Raw genomic sequence first — 18,135 nt, 5'->3', positions numbered from 1 at the left:
GCGGGTGTGTTTGACTGGATCTCAGTCAGCGAAGAGCGGGAGCTTTATCTCTCCTGATGGATCTGGCCACTCATAATGAGGTGGACTCTTCTAATGAGCTCTGATTTCACAAAGCCCTGGGCTTGAGTTCAATCTAATGAGTGAGGGGCATTAATAAGTTTGGGTTGAGTTTTGCGAATGTGCTCCGTGGAAAATTTTTATTAGGAAACAGAACGATTCGGGTTCCCCGATACGTGACAATATACACATCTTGGATATATTATGGTCTAATTAGACATTTGTAGGTAGCGCTTTTTAACTGCAACACATATTGTATCAGTGTCATAAGGTGATTATAGAGGTGATGCACTTGTTAACAAATCAAATGCCAGTATCAAAGGCAAATCCTCCTTATATTAGTACAAATTTATTGGAGTGAAGAGTCTGTCCTTCCCACGCTGTAATTAGATTGCCTACCTATGCACAAAGGAGTCACAAGAAATGAAATGGCAGGTAATCGAGTCACTTTCTTTCCTCGCTACTGCAGTCAGTGCAAACGCAATATATAGAGTATGCAACATATGTCACACAGAGTAACTATAACAATATATTTAAAAAAATATATCACATGTAAAAAATCATGTAAAAAAAACCCTCCAAAATACTGCAATACAACTTCTTCAGATTAGTCAGTCTAAACCCTAAAGACGTTTGATTTGCAATACTGAAAAGCAGCAGCACCAACTGTGCGTAATGTGAAAGACATCCCTAGAAATCATGAACCCACAAATACACTGCACTGCTATTCCTCTCTGTGTTGTGGAGCATTTTAGTGTCATTTGGTTTACAAGCTCAGATAAATCCAATTACACAGCAGCAAATGACACAAAGAAAATAGCAAGTGCACATAGTTGAGCATCCACAAACTAGACCTAGACACATTTTCATGCAATGGTGGAGACCAAAAGTGAGCTCAGTGTAAAATGAATATTGGACACATTAGCTGTTAGCATGCTTTACAATATCAACTTTATAAAGTTGCATTATCCCTTTGCTACTATGGTAATTCAGCAGATTTATGCAATAAATAATAGTTAAATTTGTTGACTAAAATTTGGAATTGTGCAATTTACTATATTCCATAAAATCTCTTGCTGTGTGTGTGTGTGTGTGTGTGTGTGTGTGTGTGTGCGCTCTACACGAAATATATTAAGTCATTAAGTTACTTACCATTTTAGCCTTTATGCATTGTGTCATGCTTATTTCACCACAATAACTTGTAATAATTTGTATCCACGAAGCTTCAGTTACTCATGATACATTATAACGCCAATTAGGTTACCTGGCAACCACCTAACAACAGGCTAGAATGACCTATTTTTAAAAGATCGACGTCTACCACCTCATCTTTTTTTTTTTTTTTTTTAAACTTTTCTCAGGGTGATTAAGAAAATGAACTCACCAACAGCTCAATCACACAATAATCATTAATTAGATTTAAATTTTTATTAATCTACCAAATTACTGAGTTGTTATTTCAGCAGTGGATTTTCCTAATGCTACACAGCATATTGCTCCCTTACTGTTATCACATGATCTTACTATTTCCACCACTGATAAATACTGAACAATGTGATAATGTGCTGATGGTGGTGGTATGCTCCTACAGTACTATGGGCAGCTGTAGCTCAGGTGGTAGAGTAGGCAGGCCATTAATCATACGAGTGGCAGTCCATTCCCTCTCTCTTTTTGTCCATATGACAAAGTGTCCTTGAGCAAGACACTTTAACCCAAATTATTCCCACTATGTGGATGTGGTGAAATATGTTTTGGACAAAAGCGTCAAACAGAAACAAACTAAGAAAAAAAAAACACAACCTGAAGTCACCTGGAAGCAGCAGAATGCTGATGACACACAGGAAGTTAAGGACAGAAGAGGACACCGGCCAGGATTCGGAAAGGCATTTGTCTTGCAGGATGGTCTCGTAACCTTTCAGTCTGCCATTTGCGGAGATGTCTTGTCGGTGTGTATAGATGTAAGAGAGCCCACTGGAGGTGTGCCCTCCCCATGTGCCCACTTGCCTCTCTTACTGCAGTCTGCTGTGCCATGTGGAGCCCCAGATGTAGCCTACAGAATAATCCACACTTGTACACTCATGAAGGTGTCCATCTGGTCCCACGCACTCAAATTAAGTCCCAGAACCCATACAGGCGTCGGGACACTGTTGTTGTGGCATTTAACAGATTCGAGAGCATGAGATACTGCTGTACTTCTTCTATTCTGTCTGTAGGAATGCCCGAGCTGAGGCGCTGCACAGCTGAGAGTCACTTGGCTGTGACTGGGAGGTGAAACGGAAAGGGACTGAGCAGGATAAGCCTGCAGAGCTCACTGCTAGCAGAGCAGAGCGAGGAGGATCTTTTTACATTAGCTGAGCCTCGGGCACATGCAGATAACAGCAAAGCTCCTGCCTGGCAGGAGAGGCACCAACACTGCAGCCCTGCATCACAGCTGGCAATGTTTATCCAATCAAAATAAAAGAGCGCTTTTTATACTTCAAGGTTTTGTCTTCACATCTGAATAATATCTCATGTCTTTGCTTTTGACTAAATATAGACTGACCTGAAAACAACTGAATACAAACATCAGATAGAGGCCCGCCTCAGTTTATAATAACTCTCATTTACTTTAATCCCCCCCCCCCACACACACACACACAGTGATTTAACAAAGGACAACACTCACTTATTTGACTGTTTAATATACAAGACAGTTTCCTATGAAACACATTTATACAGGAACACCAATTTACAGCACATTTGAGCGAATACTGAAGGAGAGCTCCACTCAAAACCTGGATGATGTCATCAACGTGTCATCACTCGGGTGACAGCTTGGAGGTTAAGAGTCCTTCTGAGTGCAGGTCTAATTCCCTCCTGGGAACTTCAGTTTCTCCCCCCGTTAAAAACATGTAAACGAATCCCGGACAATCTCCCAAAATTGCAGTATATTTACTTCCAGCAATAACCTTTATATAACCTTTAATTAACCCCCTCCCCCCAAAACCAAATAGTTTCCTATTGCAGGAACTTGCCATAACACTGATGTTGATATTTTTTGTTATCAGTTTGCTGATTATAAGTTATTTGATGCTATAATAAGATTATTTGTCCTCATTACAGATCGCTGTGACTGACAGCTGCTTTGAATAAAGAAGGAGCAACTGCTGATGTCTGAGTGGGTTGTTCTGATGTAAACTATTCAAAGTGAACTATTCAAAGGTTTTGTGGGAAGCTGCTATGGGAAACTTTATTTGAAAGTAATGCAAACGTACACCAAGCAAGGTAATTGTGCAATCAACATGTTAGGTCTCTCCTCCAGAAAAGCAGTTTATTCACCAGGACCCACTGGCTGCAACCATGGCAGATGGGAATCGGTACTATTTAATATTTTACATGATTCATTTAGCAGCTGCAAAGCTGATTGGTAACAGTCATCAGGAGCTGTAGGCTAAAAAGATGCACTTGATAGATTAATGTCTGTCTTACACCATTTTCAACTGCCCACAACGTCAGTTTTGGAAGAGACCAAAGACACAACATATCGGGGGTTGGTGGCGAGCTTCAGAGCTCACCTGGTATGCAGATTTCATCAAAGCCAGGCTCTATGTTCCCAGACTTTGTGCTAAGCTAACCTAACCAGCAATAATTTTATATTTAATAAACAGATGTGTGTTTGATTATCATTCCTCTCATCCATCTCTTTTGCTGCAAATGGCCCAAAATGTTAATTCCAAGCAGGTATAGGTGAAAATAATGTGCAGACAGTGTGATGGTAATATAACATGAGAGCGACTTGTTAGCACGTTTTCTGTCTGTATAATAATGGTTTATGTTTTAAGAACTAGTGTCTCTCTGGGAAGCTTTAGTCTCATTTCTGAAGCAGCAGCGGGACAGACGTTGCTCTCGCCCCCGTCCTCGTCACCACTTCACAGGCTATTCAATTAGCAGAAGAAGCATGGGAGATGGAGCCATAATGGAGCTGATGAGATGCACAAGGACAGGTGACACTAATCAGAGCGGCGCCCCATTGTCTCTGTGTGGGCATCATTAAGGAAAGGGAGTAATTTCAGGCTTTTTTCCCCCTCTCTGAGCCTGAATACACTCATGCTGCCTGCGTGCATTCCCTTCCTTGTTATCAATTTGCAACATGTGTGAATATATCCACTGAAACGAGTGAGAGTGTAAGGAAAACAAGAATATTTGACACCTCAAAAATAGGTTTTAAAGTGTAAGTTCTTATAAATGCCACACTGATATACTGATGTGTTAGCTTCAATGGCTCTCAGACACATCTAATTCCCCAAGGATTTACTCTCACCCTGTAATCTGTAAACTCCTTCTGTTGTTGGTTCAGAAAAGGCTGAGGCATCCACTCTTCAACACATCCACTTTCCTCTCCTCCATGTGAGTGGATGAGGCTGCTGATGAAGCGTGATCTGCCGAGGCGGCCTCAGGCCGATCCCAGAGGCCGGGGTTGCTTCTGTCTTCTGTCGAGTCTCTGGGCTGGACTACGAGGGAGTTCTGCGCCGCCTGCCGGTACCGAGAGCTGAAGTAACTCCACAGACACCTGAGAAAATCCAGCCAAAGCACAAAGATTAGGAAAAGACTCAAGGTTTGACTGCTTCATCCCACATAATTTTGCCGAAAAAGTCCAATTAGCTACATTCGCACTTTGGCAAATCCCAAATAACTTTGTTAGTGTAATAACATAATCCTAATCTCATTACTAAGTCCCTCTCCTCCCATTAACTTAGTCGTTAGAGAGCGTGGAAGCCTGCAGCTGAATTCAGAGGGCCTCCCATACAGCCCAGTCTTAAAATATTCACGAGCTTCACCGTCTCATGCTGACATTAAAATTCTTTTGATGCATCAGTAAACACCGATAAGCCAAACTTTTACGACCACTAACCCAAATATGCTGTGGTCCTCTGCTTGCCGCTAAGCATCTAAATCCAAGCTGAGGCACGATCCCTACATGACTCATCGTTAGCAACAGATTCCTTAAGAGCTTGAGGGGCCGCAGGTCATACTTTTTTCATTATATTATATATTATATAAACAGCTTGTGGCTGTTTGTCCCTCCTCACCCTGCGGTTGACCCACAAATTTTCCCACTTTGGAAACAATCAATCTTAGTCATCAGTCGTTATGTCTGGATTACAGGGATTAACACCTGGTCGTGTCTCCCAAATCCAACATACTGATTACACAAACCAACTGTTCACGTACCCTTTGAACATGCCATGAGCCAATCATCATTACTCACTTCCTCTGCGAGTTCTTGTAATCATTTGGCTAATTTGTGTAAATCAGAACCTGCTACACTGGAGTGAAATTACACATTTTTCTATCCAGCACCATCTCCTGCAAAAACATCTATACAAGACGTCTTTGCTTGGTCAAAAACATGTTGGAAGAAACTGCTCGGATCGTCTAAGCCAGGATGTTTAATACTCCTGCACTGCAGAGAAAAGGTATGAAAGAGGTCAGTGTGGGCAGTTAAGATTCCAAAGAACAGGACTCCACAGAGAGGTCAACAAAGCTGCAAGAGTGTAAATGAATAAATACCGTTTCTGTGAAAGTCCACAAGGAGTGTCCGGATGCTGCTCAACATTTACTGTTGTGAACTTCTTGTAAACAGGCACATGAAGATGGAAATAAGTATTAACAGAACCAGGTCTGTGTGTTTTAGAGTACATCAGGGCCATTAACTCCTTAACATTCACCCTCTTTATTAAACAGGGATAAAAACTTGGAAGCACTTTGTTTGTTGGACTCTTGCATGCAAACAGCACATGTGACCTAATATGACCAAAACCTTTTTGCCCTTGTGTTACAAAAAACTGTTGCTGCTGAACTGAGACCAACTGAACTGTGAGGATGTTTTTTTAAAAAACAAACAAACGATGTACTTCTTTGTGCACAGTAGCTCAAAATGTATCTGAAAAGATCTCACCAACCACTGCGCTCACCTTTTAGTTGCTATGCACAAACAGTTGTTACGAGAGCATTGTTGTATTGTTGTGCGAGCATCTGGTGCCTGTGTTGTCCTGCGGGCGGATTTTGCTTACATGGTTTGAGTCCGCTTATGAACAAAATGAGATACAAGTTGAATTTTGTTTAAATAAAGGTCAGCACAATAAATACTACACTCTTTCCTGAAGGGAGAGATCGCTTCCAGGTTGACAATCTCCTCCGCCCACAGCACAAAACTAGGGTATAAAAGATGGACAGAGCTCGCGGGTCTTAAAGGTGAATCCAGTGAGGAAGTGCTTAAACTTTCATTCTTTTTAATGACCAGTGGGGTCCTTCACTAAAAAAGACTTCCGGTTGCATAAAAGTCTCTGGGATTTCAGCCCTCGGCGCCCCCGTTTTCTGACTTCAGTAAATATAAATTATCCTCATTATTAAAGCTAAAAAGGAGGATTATTTATGGCATGCTAACTAAGTAATAACTCAATGACAACTCTTTAGTCAATACTCCTGCACTGCAGATTGTTGAAGAATTCCTTTGAACAACAATTAAATCCAACCCACCAAGATACTAATGAAAAATAGACTCATAAGAGGTCTTCACTAATATCTCAGTGGCTATGTTCATCTTCTATAATGTCTGTGGACACAACGGGTCACCGAGTGGCTTGATGAGTATAAAAAAAATGATAAAGCTTTTAGATTAACCAACTCTCAACCCAGAGATAACGGGCCAGTGCATTGGACTGTGTTCACCATCAAAACACCAAATTAAGAAATATGCTTTGGTAGAGTGGCATTTATAACTCGAATTGAATTCCAGAAACTCAACAGAGAATCAATGCCAAAGAAGCCATCAGTGGTCTTTTCTTTAATTTTTAATTAATCTGAATATAAAATGTTAATGGGTAAACCTTTGAGGAGTTGGTGATGGGAGCCAGACTAGCTCTTTCCACCTTACCTCCCACCTACACATTAAGCATCAGCGACTCAGAGAATGTTTGACAAGTGAAAAACAAAGTGTCCCATGTCTGTTTTGGAGTGGATGTGGTGGACAACAAATACATACATTCATACATACAACATACATAAAAAGAGAGAAAGAGAAAAAATGCTGAAAATGTAAAATTCTACTGTGACACTGGAAAAAAAGCATGTTTCAGTCTTGGGAGACCTTCCATGAGTGTGTTCTTGTAGGCACAGTGCATACCAACTATCTCAGTAATCAGTTACTGATCATTGGGTTCATGTGACTGATGTAGAAGCTAATCATGATAGCTTGACTCTGACGTGGCCAGGCAGCAACACACTGTATCATTTCCTACAATCAGCAGCCACTTAATATGAAGACATTCACCTTTCAGCGCTGCCTTCAACCTGATCGAAAACTAAGCGAAGACTGCTTATTTCCACCTGGATTTTTTCACCATTAAAAAAAAAAAAACTGTTTTAATTTAGCATTTTACAAAATAATAATAGGTGAACAAAAAAAATCCTTTTCCCAGTACACTGAATGCATAACCTCGGTCCACCACAGTAATTGGCTGCTGAGGCAAATCAATGCTTCAGATCAGAATTGAAGCCTTCGGCTTGTTTACAACATCTATCATTTGTTCTTATCAAGAGTGATCAGAGCAATTTTCCCTCCCTTAATATAGGTTTGATGGGACAAAGAAAAGCTCAATTCTCAGAGAATTGGAAAACACATTTCTTGTGCTTTGTGGTAACTAAACTGTCAACAGATAAGAGAGTCCATGGTATCAACTCGTGGGTAATTCATCTTACAATTGTGCTGTTGTGTTTTCCTTTGGAACGGCTTGCAAATTTGGTTTGAGGCCTTTTGCTCATATGTCAGCGCGAATGCTTCGTCCAAACGTTCACAAAAAACGAGAATGTAAAGCAGAATGTACGCTCAGAGCACTCGTCTCCAAATCTGCTCAACTTACGTGCAGTGGCCACTTAAAAGCAGCACATTTGTAGCCTTGTGTGCACTTCTAAATCTGTAAAAGGGCGATGAGCTATTCGTCCTCAGGCAGCTCTGCAAACTGCTGTAGACAGTAGCGTGAGGTGAGAGAGCAGTGTAGGCCACTTTGTATCATGTCAGTGCTAGCGGTTAGACGCCATCTCCACAGTGTCCCTTGTCACCAATCACATCCTTTTAAACCACCCAGGGAGCTCGACACCCCCCCTCACACACACACATACACACTCCCTTATCTGTCAATGCTGCTTAAATAATGTAATTAATGACTTAATTAACATTTCCATAATCTATTTTAATAAATCTAACACGGCATAATGAGAGTTTCTAACCTCCAGGCAATGGCATATAAAAATTCACAGCGCAGAGCTGCATGGTCAGGGCACTGTCGCAGCGCCGCAAACTCTCACCATGACAGTAAAGGAAGGAGAGAGCGCATACTGTGTGACAGCCCTCTGAAAGGCAGTTCAAGTCTGACAAATATCATGTGACTTCGTGAATGTGTCCAATAACAGACCTGCAGCACGAGGAGGAGGCAAGAAGATTATTTTGGAGGGTCAAAATGCCGGAAGGAGGCCAGAGCATCGCTGAAAGAAGGATTGTTCGAGTTTTTATGAGATGAACAAAAATGTATTCTTGAACTCAACTGTGAAATAAAATTATTATTGTCAAGTTGAGCTAACATGTGGAGCTGGACCTGCTGCGTGGTTTCGTCTAAATAAATCTTACATAACAAAAGATGCTGTAGCTGACACACAACAACTACACAGATCTGGGTGATTAATCAGATTTTAATCTCAGTTCCATTTTGCTTCCCAGTGATTATCCTGTTTTCCTTCTCTCACCCCAACCGGTCGCAGCAGATGGCCCCGCCCCTCCCTGAGCCTGGTTCTGCTGGAGGTTTCTTCCTGCTAAAAGGGAGTTTTTCCTTCCCACTGTCGCCAAAGTGCTTGCTCATAGGGGGTCATATGATTGTTGGGTTTTTCATTCTATGGGCAGTAAAACTTTTTGTCGTTCAACATCTGGCGAGTCCGTCCGCAGCTGCCTTTGTCTCTGGATCGTCCGGGGTCTGTCACTTTTGGTAGCAGGCAACAAATAGCTTCTGCCTTTTGTTGTTCACCCTGTAGCTACTGAGTAGGACCCTCAAGATGTGCAAGTCCACTCACCCTTGAGTCTCTCATTGGTGTCATAATCTACCAGGGACTGACTGGTGGATTTTCTTGCAAGACGAGGTTTTATGGTCAAATACACCCCCTAATTAGCACTTAACCCCATAGAAGATGAACCTGTGTCCTGCACTTATTTTCTCCCATTGGTTTTTTGTTGTGAACTCAAATTAAGCAAATGAGTTCACAACAAGGATCCAACATGATGCAGACAATAAAAGGTCATTCTGAGCGGTTTGCTTGTTTATCTTCATCTTATCCCTGTCTGTCAGACTAACGGGCAGAGTCGTGGGTGGGGGTGAGTTGGGGTCGTTCCTTACTAGAGCTCCCACCCTTGGGGCTGAAGTGTGACTGAGATGCACACTGACAAGGGGCAGCAGGACACTGGCACATCCCAGGCAGCACAAGCACAATGAGACACAAGGTCTGTGTAGACCACCAATCCTAATGAGGGCTCCCATTAACCTTCTTACTGTACCAGTAATAATGTACAGTTAGGTCATTAACTATTTAGACAATAACAACTTTTGCAGTTTTACCTCTGTACACCACCACGTGGATTTTAACATTCACTTTTAATTAATTCAAAGGGTTTTTAAAAAGTATTTTATTAGCTTTCTTTTTTATACACAGTGCCCCATTTCCAGAGGCTCAACTGAAAACTCGATGACTGAAAAGTTGATCCATTGGGTTGAGATCTTATGACTGACTTGTCCATTGAAGAATTTTTAAATTCTTTGCTTTGAGAAGCTCTTGGGTTGTTTTTGAGGTTTGCTTTGGATTATTATCTATTTGCACTATGAGTGCCGTCCCACCAGTTTTCCAGCACTGGGGTGAACGTGAGCAGAGAGTGCTGCCCTGTACCCCTCACAATTCATCCTGCTCCTTTTATCAGCAGTGACATCATCAATAAAAACATTACTGACCCAGTTCCACTAGCAGCCATACATGCCCATGCCATAACATTACATCATGTTTTACAGATGATGTAGTATGCTTCAGGTCCCAAACTGTTCCTTTTCTTCTCCATGTTTTTCTCTTCCCATCATTCTGGTACATCTTTCAGTGCCAGTTTCATCTTGGCTTCTGTCCAAAGGCTGTTTTACAGAACTGTGCAGGCACTTTTAGATGTTTGTCTAATCTTACCTTCTTTTTCCTGGGTGTAACAAGTTGTTTGCACTTTCTTGGTTGTAGGCTTTCAATCAAAGCAGAAAAATATAACTAGTAGTTCAACTTTAATCGAACTGAGTTTTTTCACACCTGTTGGTGTTACTGAGCCGGTCAGCACAGGCCTCTTTTTAAGAAGGACCCAGATTGTTGATTTGGACACTCATGACGTTTTTACTAAATCTATGATAGTTCAAATGCCTTCCTCACTAGCACTGATATTTCTTTAGGCCTCAATTTCAACACTTGAAATCAACTACAGATTGTTTATCTACATACTTTGTCATGAAAATACAAGGCAAGCAGGCTCACTTGGATATCAAACTGCTTGTCCATCAACAGTTTAATTTTTTTTTTTAAACCTTGGAAAGTGGTTTGGCTGTGTGTAAAAGTGACTATGATTGTTAAACCACTTGAGTTAAAGTTGAAAGTCTGAACTTCAGTCTTATTTTTGATTGATTTTTAATTTAACATCCACTGACTGTAGCTCTGTACAGGGGCGAGAATTACAAAAAAAGACAATGCATCATTGTCCAAATACTTATGGACATTATGGACCTAAACAGATCATCTGTTTAACTTGTTATGTAGACACATGGGAACATGAATAGCACAAAGGAGATGCTCCAATGTGCTACTCACTGAAAACCACATGTCAGCATGAATGGTTCCTGTAAGAGTGTGAGCATTTGAACTAAAACATATTTGAACCTCTTTTGACTTAATTATCGAGCAAATACCTGCAGCTGAGATCTGCTGAGAACGCAGCCCATCTGACGCTGCCAAACATGCTGTAAACAAACCAACTTCCTGTCATAAAATTACAGCTCATTACTAGTGTGGATAAGGGCTTCAACAACATAATGATGCAGAAGCACATTACCACCACTATATTTATTAATTACCAGTTGAGTAGCCACATTCCTTGCAAGGGCGGTTAATGGAGAGAGAGGAAGGGGAAAAAAACGTTAGAAGCCTTGTTGAGTTAATTACAAACAGCCTGCCTTTTTTTTTCCTCCAAGTTAAAACAAATACTAGAGGAAGGACACATGTAGAACACAAAGTTTTAATTTTGCTACTGGCACAGAAAGCTGTTTAGGGTGATTGGAGGGTCACTTCCACTGCCACCATCATATTTTAGAAAGTATGTTATTAAGCAGGGGAGCTTGTCTGAATCCCAGCATCCAGTTTAATTAAGCAAAGTCGGCAAAGCCACATTAAAAACATAGCTTGATTTTCAAAAATATTATTAGGAAATATAATTTGAAGTAACCCATTATATATTTATCACTAATTTAGGCAATTACAGGTTACATAACCTGTATCTGTAATCTGATTACAGGACCTGCCATATGCTGCTTTCTAATCAGAGAGTAGTTATTGTTTATGCCAGAAATCTAATGCATTATTTACAAGTAAGATGTTAATAAAAACAGACTGTTCATTTACTAATGGTTTACAGTACCGCAGGCATCGTTCCAATTAGCAATATAGAGATGGAAAAGGAGACTAAGTGAAAACAAGAGAGGTGGGAGGGTGCTGTGGGTCAGACAACAACATGTTTTCAGAGATGATTATTTGGATGACACAGGCACTCGCTGCTTCTTGTTTTTAAACTCACATAAAAATGAAATGTTACTTGATAATATTGTTTTATGCATTTAGCAGAACAGAATGTGGAAAGAGTGCGGAAAGAATGTTATCACCATTTTAATCATTAATCATTCTGACCGTGTTAGACTGAGTTCAGCCCAAGGGCACTCCATGGTGGGAAAAAAACAGTACACATATGAGTTAGTTAATAAATGCACAGTAAAACAGAACACACTCACTTGATGAGCAGGGTCTCTGTCAGTATACCGAAGAAAATTGCTGCCACTTTAAAGGTGCTGGGAGGAGGAGGGCTGGTGAAGGCCGTCATCATGCAGTAAACAGCGTAGGGCACCAGACTCATCAAAACGGTCGCTGTGATCAGCACGAGCCACGTCTGCCACTGGAAGCTCACCGACCGCCACGGGGAACTCCTCTGCAGCTGGTACTGGATGACACAAAAGAGGAAGCCTCGTGACAACGTTCATTCTACATGTAGAAACGCAGAAATGTTTTTGATTCTGACCTCCGTGATCACGTTTGGATGAACCCACTTTAAATGCTCAAAGCAGTAAAAAAAAGCTCAAGTTGCGTAAACTTCATATTTAATACTACAATAACGTTCCTGCGACACTTTCATTTTTTAATTTAGCACCCTGATTATTTCGGAACAACTTCAACTACAGTGTGGATGAAAAGCACCACTTAAAAGTACAATTACCCTGTGCTCATTTCGACTGAATGTGAGCTTGTGTGTGCGTGACATCAACATATTCATGCTATTGGTGAGGGATAAAACGAAAGCATTAAAATGAGTCCTGTCAAGCTGAGAGTATTATGCAAGAAAGACAGGAGAACATGAAGTAAAAGCAAAGACCAACCGTCAACCTGTCTGTCAGCGTCACTCTGTTTATTAATAATGTCCAGACTGCCCGCCTGGAAAGTGAAGGGTGTGCATATTATGCATGCGTTATGTCCTTCTAAGTGGTTTGGTAAATTATATTTTGTAGTCAGTAGCTCAGGTTGTTTTGTTTACCTGAATATGAGCTCAGCAAATCTATGACACGAAGAGTTAAGTGAGCTGAGCCGATGACTATCGCCACGTTAGCGCAGACAGGTAAGTGCAGAGCGCTCTGGCTCAGTGTGAAATCCTCCAAAGTCAAATTCAAGCTGTTTCTCTGAAGTTTGCAAGATTACATAAATAGAGACTCACAATTTTGAAACACAATAACATGATCTGCATTCTTATCTTATTGTTTGTAATTTAAATTTTTGTCATTTAATAATGTATACTTTATTGATCCCTGTGGGGAAATTACTTTCTCTGAGTTTACATGAAATGTTTGACTTGAGTCCATAAATTCTGGAGAGCACCTAAACAACACTGTACTTTCTTTATTCTCCAAAAGAGGAAATAAAATACCCACATTTAGCATACTTTAGACATCAAACATCATTCAAGCTAATTTCATCTATTGGTTAATTTCAACCAATAAAGGCAAAACGAACGTTGAAACATGTCTTAATAAGGTGTTATAACAGCAGGAGCGCTGTGAAAGGACATGATATTAAAAAGAATATTATTAGCATAAAAAATGGCATAAAAAACAGGTTCAGGCACTCCACAGATTTGGATTAGTTTGTTTTTAATTTCTCTAGCTGACTAAAATAATGGCCTGTTACTGCTTGTCCAAACCTAACTTAAGTGCCTGGAGTGTGCTGACTGATTCACTGGAGAACATACTTCATGTTAAAACTACCAGCTGTGGTTAACGCATTAATATTAAAACACGAACAGGAACAGTGAAATCCCAACAAAACTAAGAGACGGACCTTTAATTGTCTGAAGATAGATATCCTTTCATTATTTCTTCTGTTTAACATGGAAACACTGGCAGATTTTTGTCATTTCAATCTCCTCCCATTCTGTTAACTTCATGGATTAAAACAACCCAACCTTTCCTGTGCAAATTCACATCAAAAGCTCTCAGAGAAAACACTTGTATTGTGAAAAGTTTGCAGTAACTTGTGTAAAAACAGATTTAAGAAAAACTGCGCATAACATTGTTGACATCTAGCGACTGATTTATGTGTCATTTGACCACAACAGAGAATAAGTGAGAGAGCAATACCATCCCGAAGGGAAAGAATGAAGGATAAATCATCATTAGACGATAGGGAACGGTCTCAAGATAGCACTGCGCGCCACTTCTGCAGCCCACATGGAAATACCTAAATGCAGCCAATGCTTACTCAGCTGTGATTGGTCAATACAACTTGGACTACAAATGGAAGTACAAAAATGTTGACCCGATCGCCACAGATCTGGTATATCCATACAAAGATCTCAGTTTATAGAGATTAATAGCTGTCCACCTCGTAGAAATTAGAGGCACTCTAGCTTGTAAATGTGTCCCCAGCTTAAAGCAGTCAGCATACACTGAGCAGCAGAACACAGTTTCTTCATATCCAAATCCTAGTACAGTAACTGCACTTTGACCCTGTAATAGAGATTAAACAAAACCTCCTAATATTGGAAGAAACTCAAACTAATGCTTTAACCTCACACCTGCTCTACACATTCAGTGCTTCATTACTTCAGGCTTGGCATGGTTGTACATAACACCTGAAAGCAAGATAAAGCACACACACACACACACACACACACACACACACACACACACACACACACACACACACACACACACACACACACACACACACACACACACACACACACACACACACACACACACAACAGACACATATAAGCACTAAAAAATGCATGCAGTCATTAAGTGTGCATGCCTTAAGTCCTGTCCAAATATTGCCTCGCTCTGGAGACAAACCAAACCACTTAAACAGTGTTTGATTAGCGTCTGGAATTCATCTGCAAATGCACACTTGCCTTGTCCTCTTTCATGGCTGTTATTCATTAATTAGATTCTTTGTGCAACTGAGCTATCCTCAATGTTTAAGGTTACATCAGGCCCCAGTAAGTGGCTGGCTGATAACAGAATGCATCCATCTTCATTACTCAGCCCTTTCTGTCGAGGCTTGCTCCTCCACAAGTGAGCAATGTCAGTAGGTTCTAAGAAGCTGATACATTTCATTGCATTCAAATCCTGAACTTTTGCCTCCTTTGATTTCGGTTGATCTGATTAAATTACTGGGTTATGGTTTCCACTCGTGTTCTCTCGTGGTTCTTTTGTGGTGTTTTTTTTTCCTTGTCAAGGTCGAGCAGTGTCGCAGCCAAATGAAAACCAATCACCTTTTGGGGTTTATATGTATATGTATATATATATATATATATATATATATATATATATATATATATATATATAGTCAGTGAATTTAGTTATTCAGAAATGACTTCTTCTGAAATTGAATTTTCTTAAATATCTGTTGGTGAAAATGTTTTTATTAATACAAATAAAAAAAGAATATACTGCGAGCCATCGTTCTTGCCAAAGAAACTCCAGACGTTGAGATAAATGTCTGCATAAACCGAGACATGACTGTACTCCCAAGGCTATCTTCTTTTATTTTGGGAACCTTATAAGGAAAGCTATTAAAAAAAAAACCCCAGTTGTGGTGGTCAGTCCTTAATGTTTGCGAGACTGAAAGCATTTGAACACAATCCTAAAAAGGCAGACTGAAATGAAGCTGTTAGCGTCATATCCATCAACCGGGCTGCAGCTTTTAGTCACATCAAGGCCAAACCAGTCTTAGTGTGTTTTATTGTAAGCTCTCCGTCAAATTAATTATCTGTGAAGACGCTGAGTAAGGCGACAATAAGGAGACAGCCAGTCACATCTGTCTCACCTCCACGTAACTCTGCATAGAATGAAAGCAGGTTTTGAGTATTTTGGGGAGGAGAGAGAAAGGAGACGCAGCGGTGCATCGTCTTCGTGAAGGGAACTGATTACAAACACAGTACATAAAGGATATCTACCCCCAGGTCTGCCCCTTTATGGAGAGGAACGCCGTCTTGCCAGAAATTACATTTGCTCTGCAGCCAATCCCAAATTCAAATAACACGTGGTAATCCAAACACTACACTGAGAAGCAATAATTTAAAAACCCAACAAGCAATACATTAAAAAAAAATCAGTCTGTTATTTACTCCTGATGTTTTATGACTATGACCTTTAAACACTATACTAATCAATCAATACAGGAGGGAAGAAGCCTATTGGGAATATTTAGATTCTACAGATTGTGAAAGTAGGGCACTATTTATCCAAACACAATCATTATTAATAGCCCGACTGTCAACCCAAATACATTTTCTACATATTTTCCACATTAGCCCCTCTCCCTCCAGAAGTACTTATACACAATGTCCAGCAAAGGAGATAATTAATGAACCACAGCTGTCACGTCAGTGTTATACAAAAATATGTTAGAATCCTCATAAAGTCATGGTCAGAATGTTTGGCCCATCATTTAAAGGACTGTCATGGCGATATTACATCACATAACTCCAATAATAACATCAAAGTTTTAATATAACGTGTTGGAGAGGAACAAACCGCTACAGGTGATGTAATATGGCAGAAGATAATCTGATCCAGGTCTGTATGTTTTTCTGTTTCATCGAGGTTTTTACGCAGCGTTTACATTCAGAAAGAGGACAAGAAGCGAAATGAAGTCTTTGATTTCACTTACAAGTAGAAAAACAAACAAACTTACAGCCTTAGAGCTGCTCTAGCAATATTGCAATTTTTCATGTTTTCAGTAAAATCACATAAAGATTAAAAAAATGTAAAGTGCACTTCTAGTTGTTAAATACTGCAGAAAATGTCATGATGTGTTGGTTAGCTGAATGCTGAAAGTACAGGAATGAGTATCCATAAAATGCTAAATACATTATAAAGTGTTTTGTTTTTTTTATACTGTTGAAACTTTTTGTGAGGAATCAAATTTTTTCAAGTTCTAATGTGTTTCTAAGGAATCAGAGATTTTTTGGGCAAAAATCTTAATATTAGGAAACTGACTGTCAAACACACATAAAAAAAGGCTTATGCAGCTAGTTTTTTACTGGTGTCTGGAACGATACAACGAGCTACTACTGCCAGAACTACAAGATGTTTGCTGACAGCCATTAGACAACAAAAATCAAACGACATGCTTTCACCTACCAGACACTGGGCTGTTAAATACGTTACACAGAGAGATGGGATGGTATTATACAGTCAGGAGTAATATGTTACAGTTATTTTGCTTGGAAAGGCCAGTGTCTAATTAACATTAAGATCCATTACTCTTGCTACAGTAGATATCTAGATTGGGTTCCCCAAGCTGCGTCAGTATTTAGTAACCTTTAACTGGCCTTTATAGGTGTATCGACAAACTCTAGTTAGATCTCCTAATTTCAGGTGTGACACAAATTAACTCTGTAACATGGAAATGCCAAGCAGCTCCTGAGACCGTCTCCCGTGTAAGTGCTGCTTGTTTGCAAGCAACAAGGATGAAGTTCTACTTAGCATGACCAAACTCGAAAGTCTATTAACTTATTGAGATTAAAAGCCTGATGCCTTCCCTCCCCACTCACCCACCCCTCCGTGGCCCCATCCCCCGGCCGACATCACACATCCAAAGGAGAAAGGTGATTGATGAGAGCCATCAGGCTGCTTGGAATCTCTTCTCTCATTAGACTCCTTATGCATCTGAGCCTTTTCAACACACACTGGGAGAGCAGGGGAGGGGGATGGGAGCAAAGGGGGTGTAGATCCTCTGACTTTTTAGAAGATAACTACTTATACTAAAATATTTACCTTGTACATTAATCTCTGGGAAATTAATTTGCCATTATACTTTCTCTCTGGGAAAAAAAGAGACTTTTTTAATTGAGAAGTTTGAATCCCGACTCCCTAATCTTCATGCTTAGTGAGCGCTGTCTCTTTTGACTCACTCATTGGACTGGCTGGAAATTAATGTCCCAGAGGGAGCAGTGTTTGGACAGTCAGGGTGGATCCTATCATCGACCACTGAGGTTCTCCTGAGGAGGGTTAGCTAAAGAGCCGAAAAGGGAAGCAAAGACTGTTATGTATGCATATCCCCAACAGACACGATCAATCACATTAATGCAAGTGCAGCACATTATTATGTACTTAATTTCCAATGGATAGTAACATTACTATAATGTGCTGGTGATTGCACTGCAGTAAACCAACTGGGGTCCATTCTGTCCAGACAAATAATCTCATTACATCA

At 40.2% G+C, this 18,135-nt stretch overlaps 1 protein-coding gene across 1 annotated transcript in view; it reads right to left on the bottom strand.

Annotated features, from left to right (window-relative positions):
* Positions 1–2,733: 2,733 nt before the first annotated feature.
* LOC308393480 (uncharacterized protein) overlaps positions 2,734–18,135 on the bottom strand; it is an 86,079-nt gene continuing 70,677 nt past the window's right edge. The window contains exons 4-5 of the mRNA XM_080877270.1: positions 12,159–12,364; positions 2,734–4,606 (exon numbers count right to left, since the gene is read on the bottom strand). Coding sequence (XP_080733396.1) covers positions 4,390–4,606; positions 12,159–12,364 — 423 coding nt within the window. The 3' untranslated portion in view covers positions 2,734–4,389. The remainder of the gene's footprint in view (positions 4,607–12,158; positions 12,365–18,135) is intronic.

The sequence above is a fragment of the Rhamphochromis sp. 'chilingali' genome, assembly GCF_963969265.1.
Source record: "Rhamphochromis sp. 'chilingali' genome assembly, chromosome: 3".
Lineage (NCBI taxonomy): Eukaryota > Metazoa > Chordata > Actinopteri > Cichliformes > Cichlidae > Rhamphochromis > Rhamphochromis sp. 'chilingali'.
Note: the sequence above shows the minus strand (reverse complement) of the source record. Positions and strands in the feature narration are given on the sequence as shown.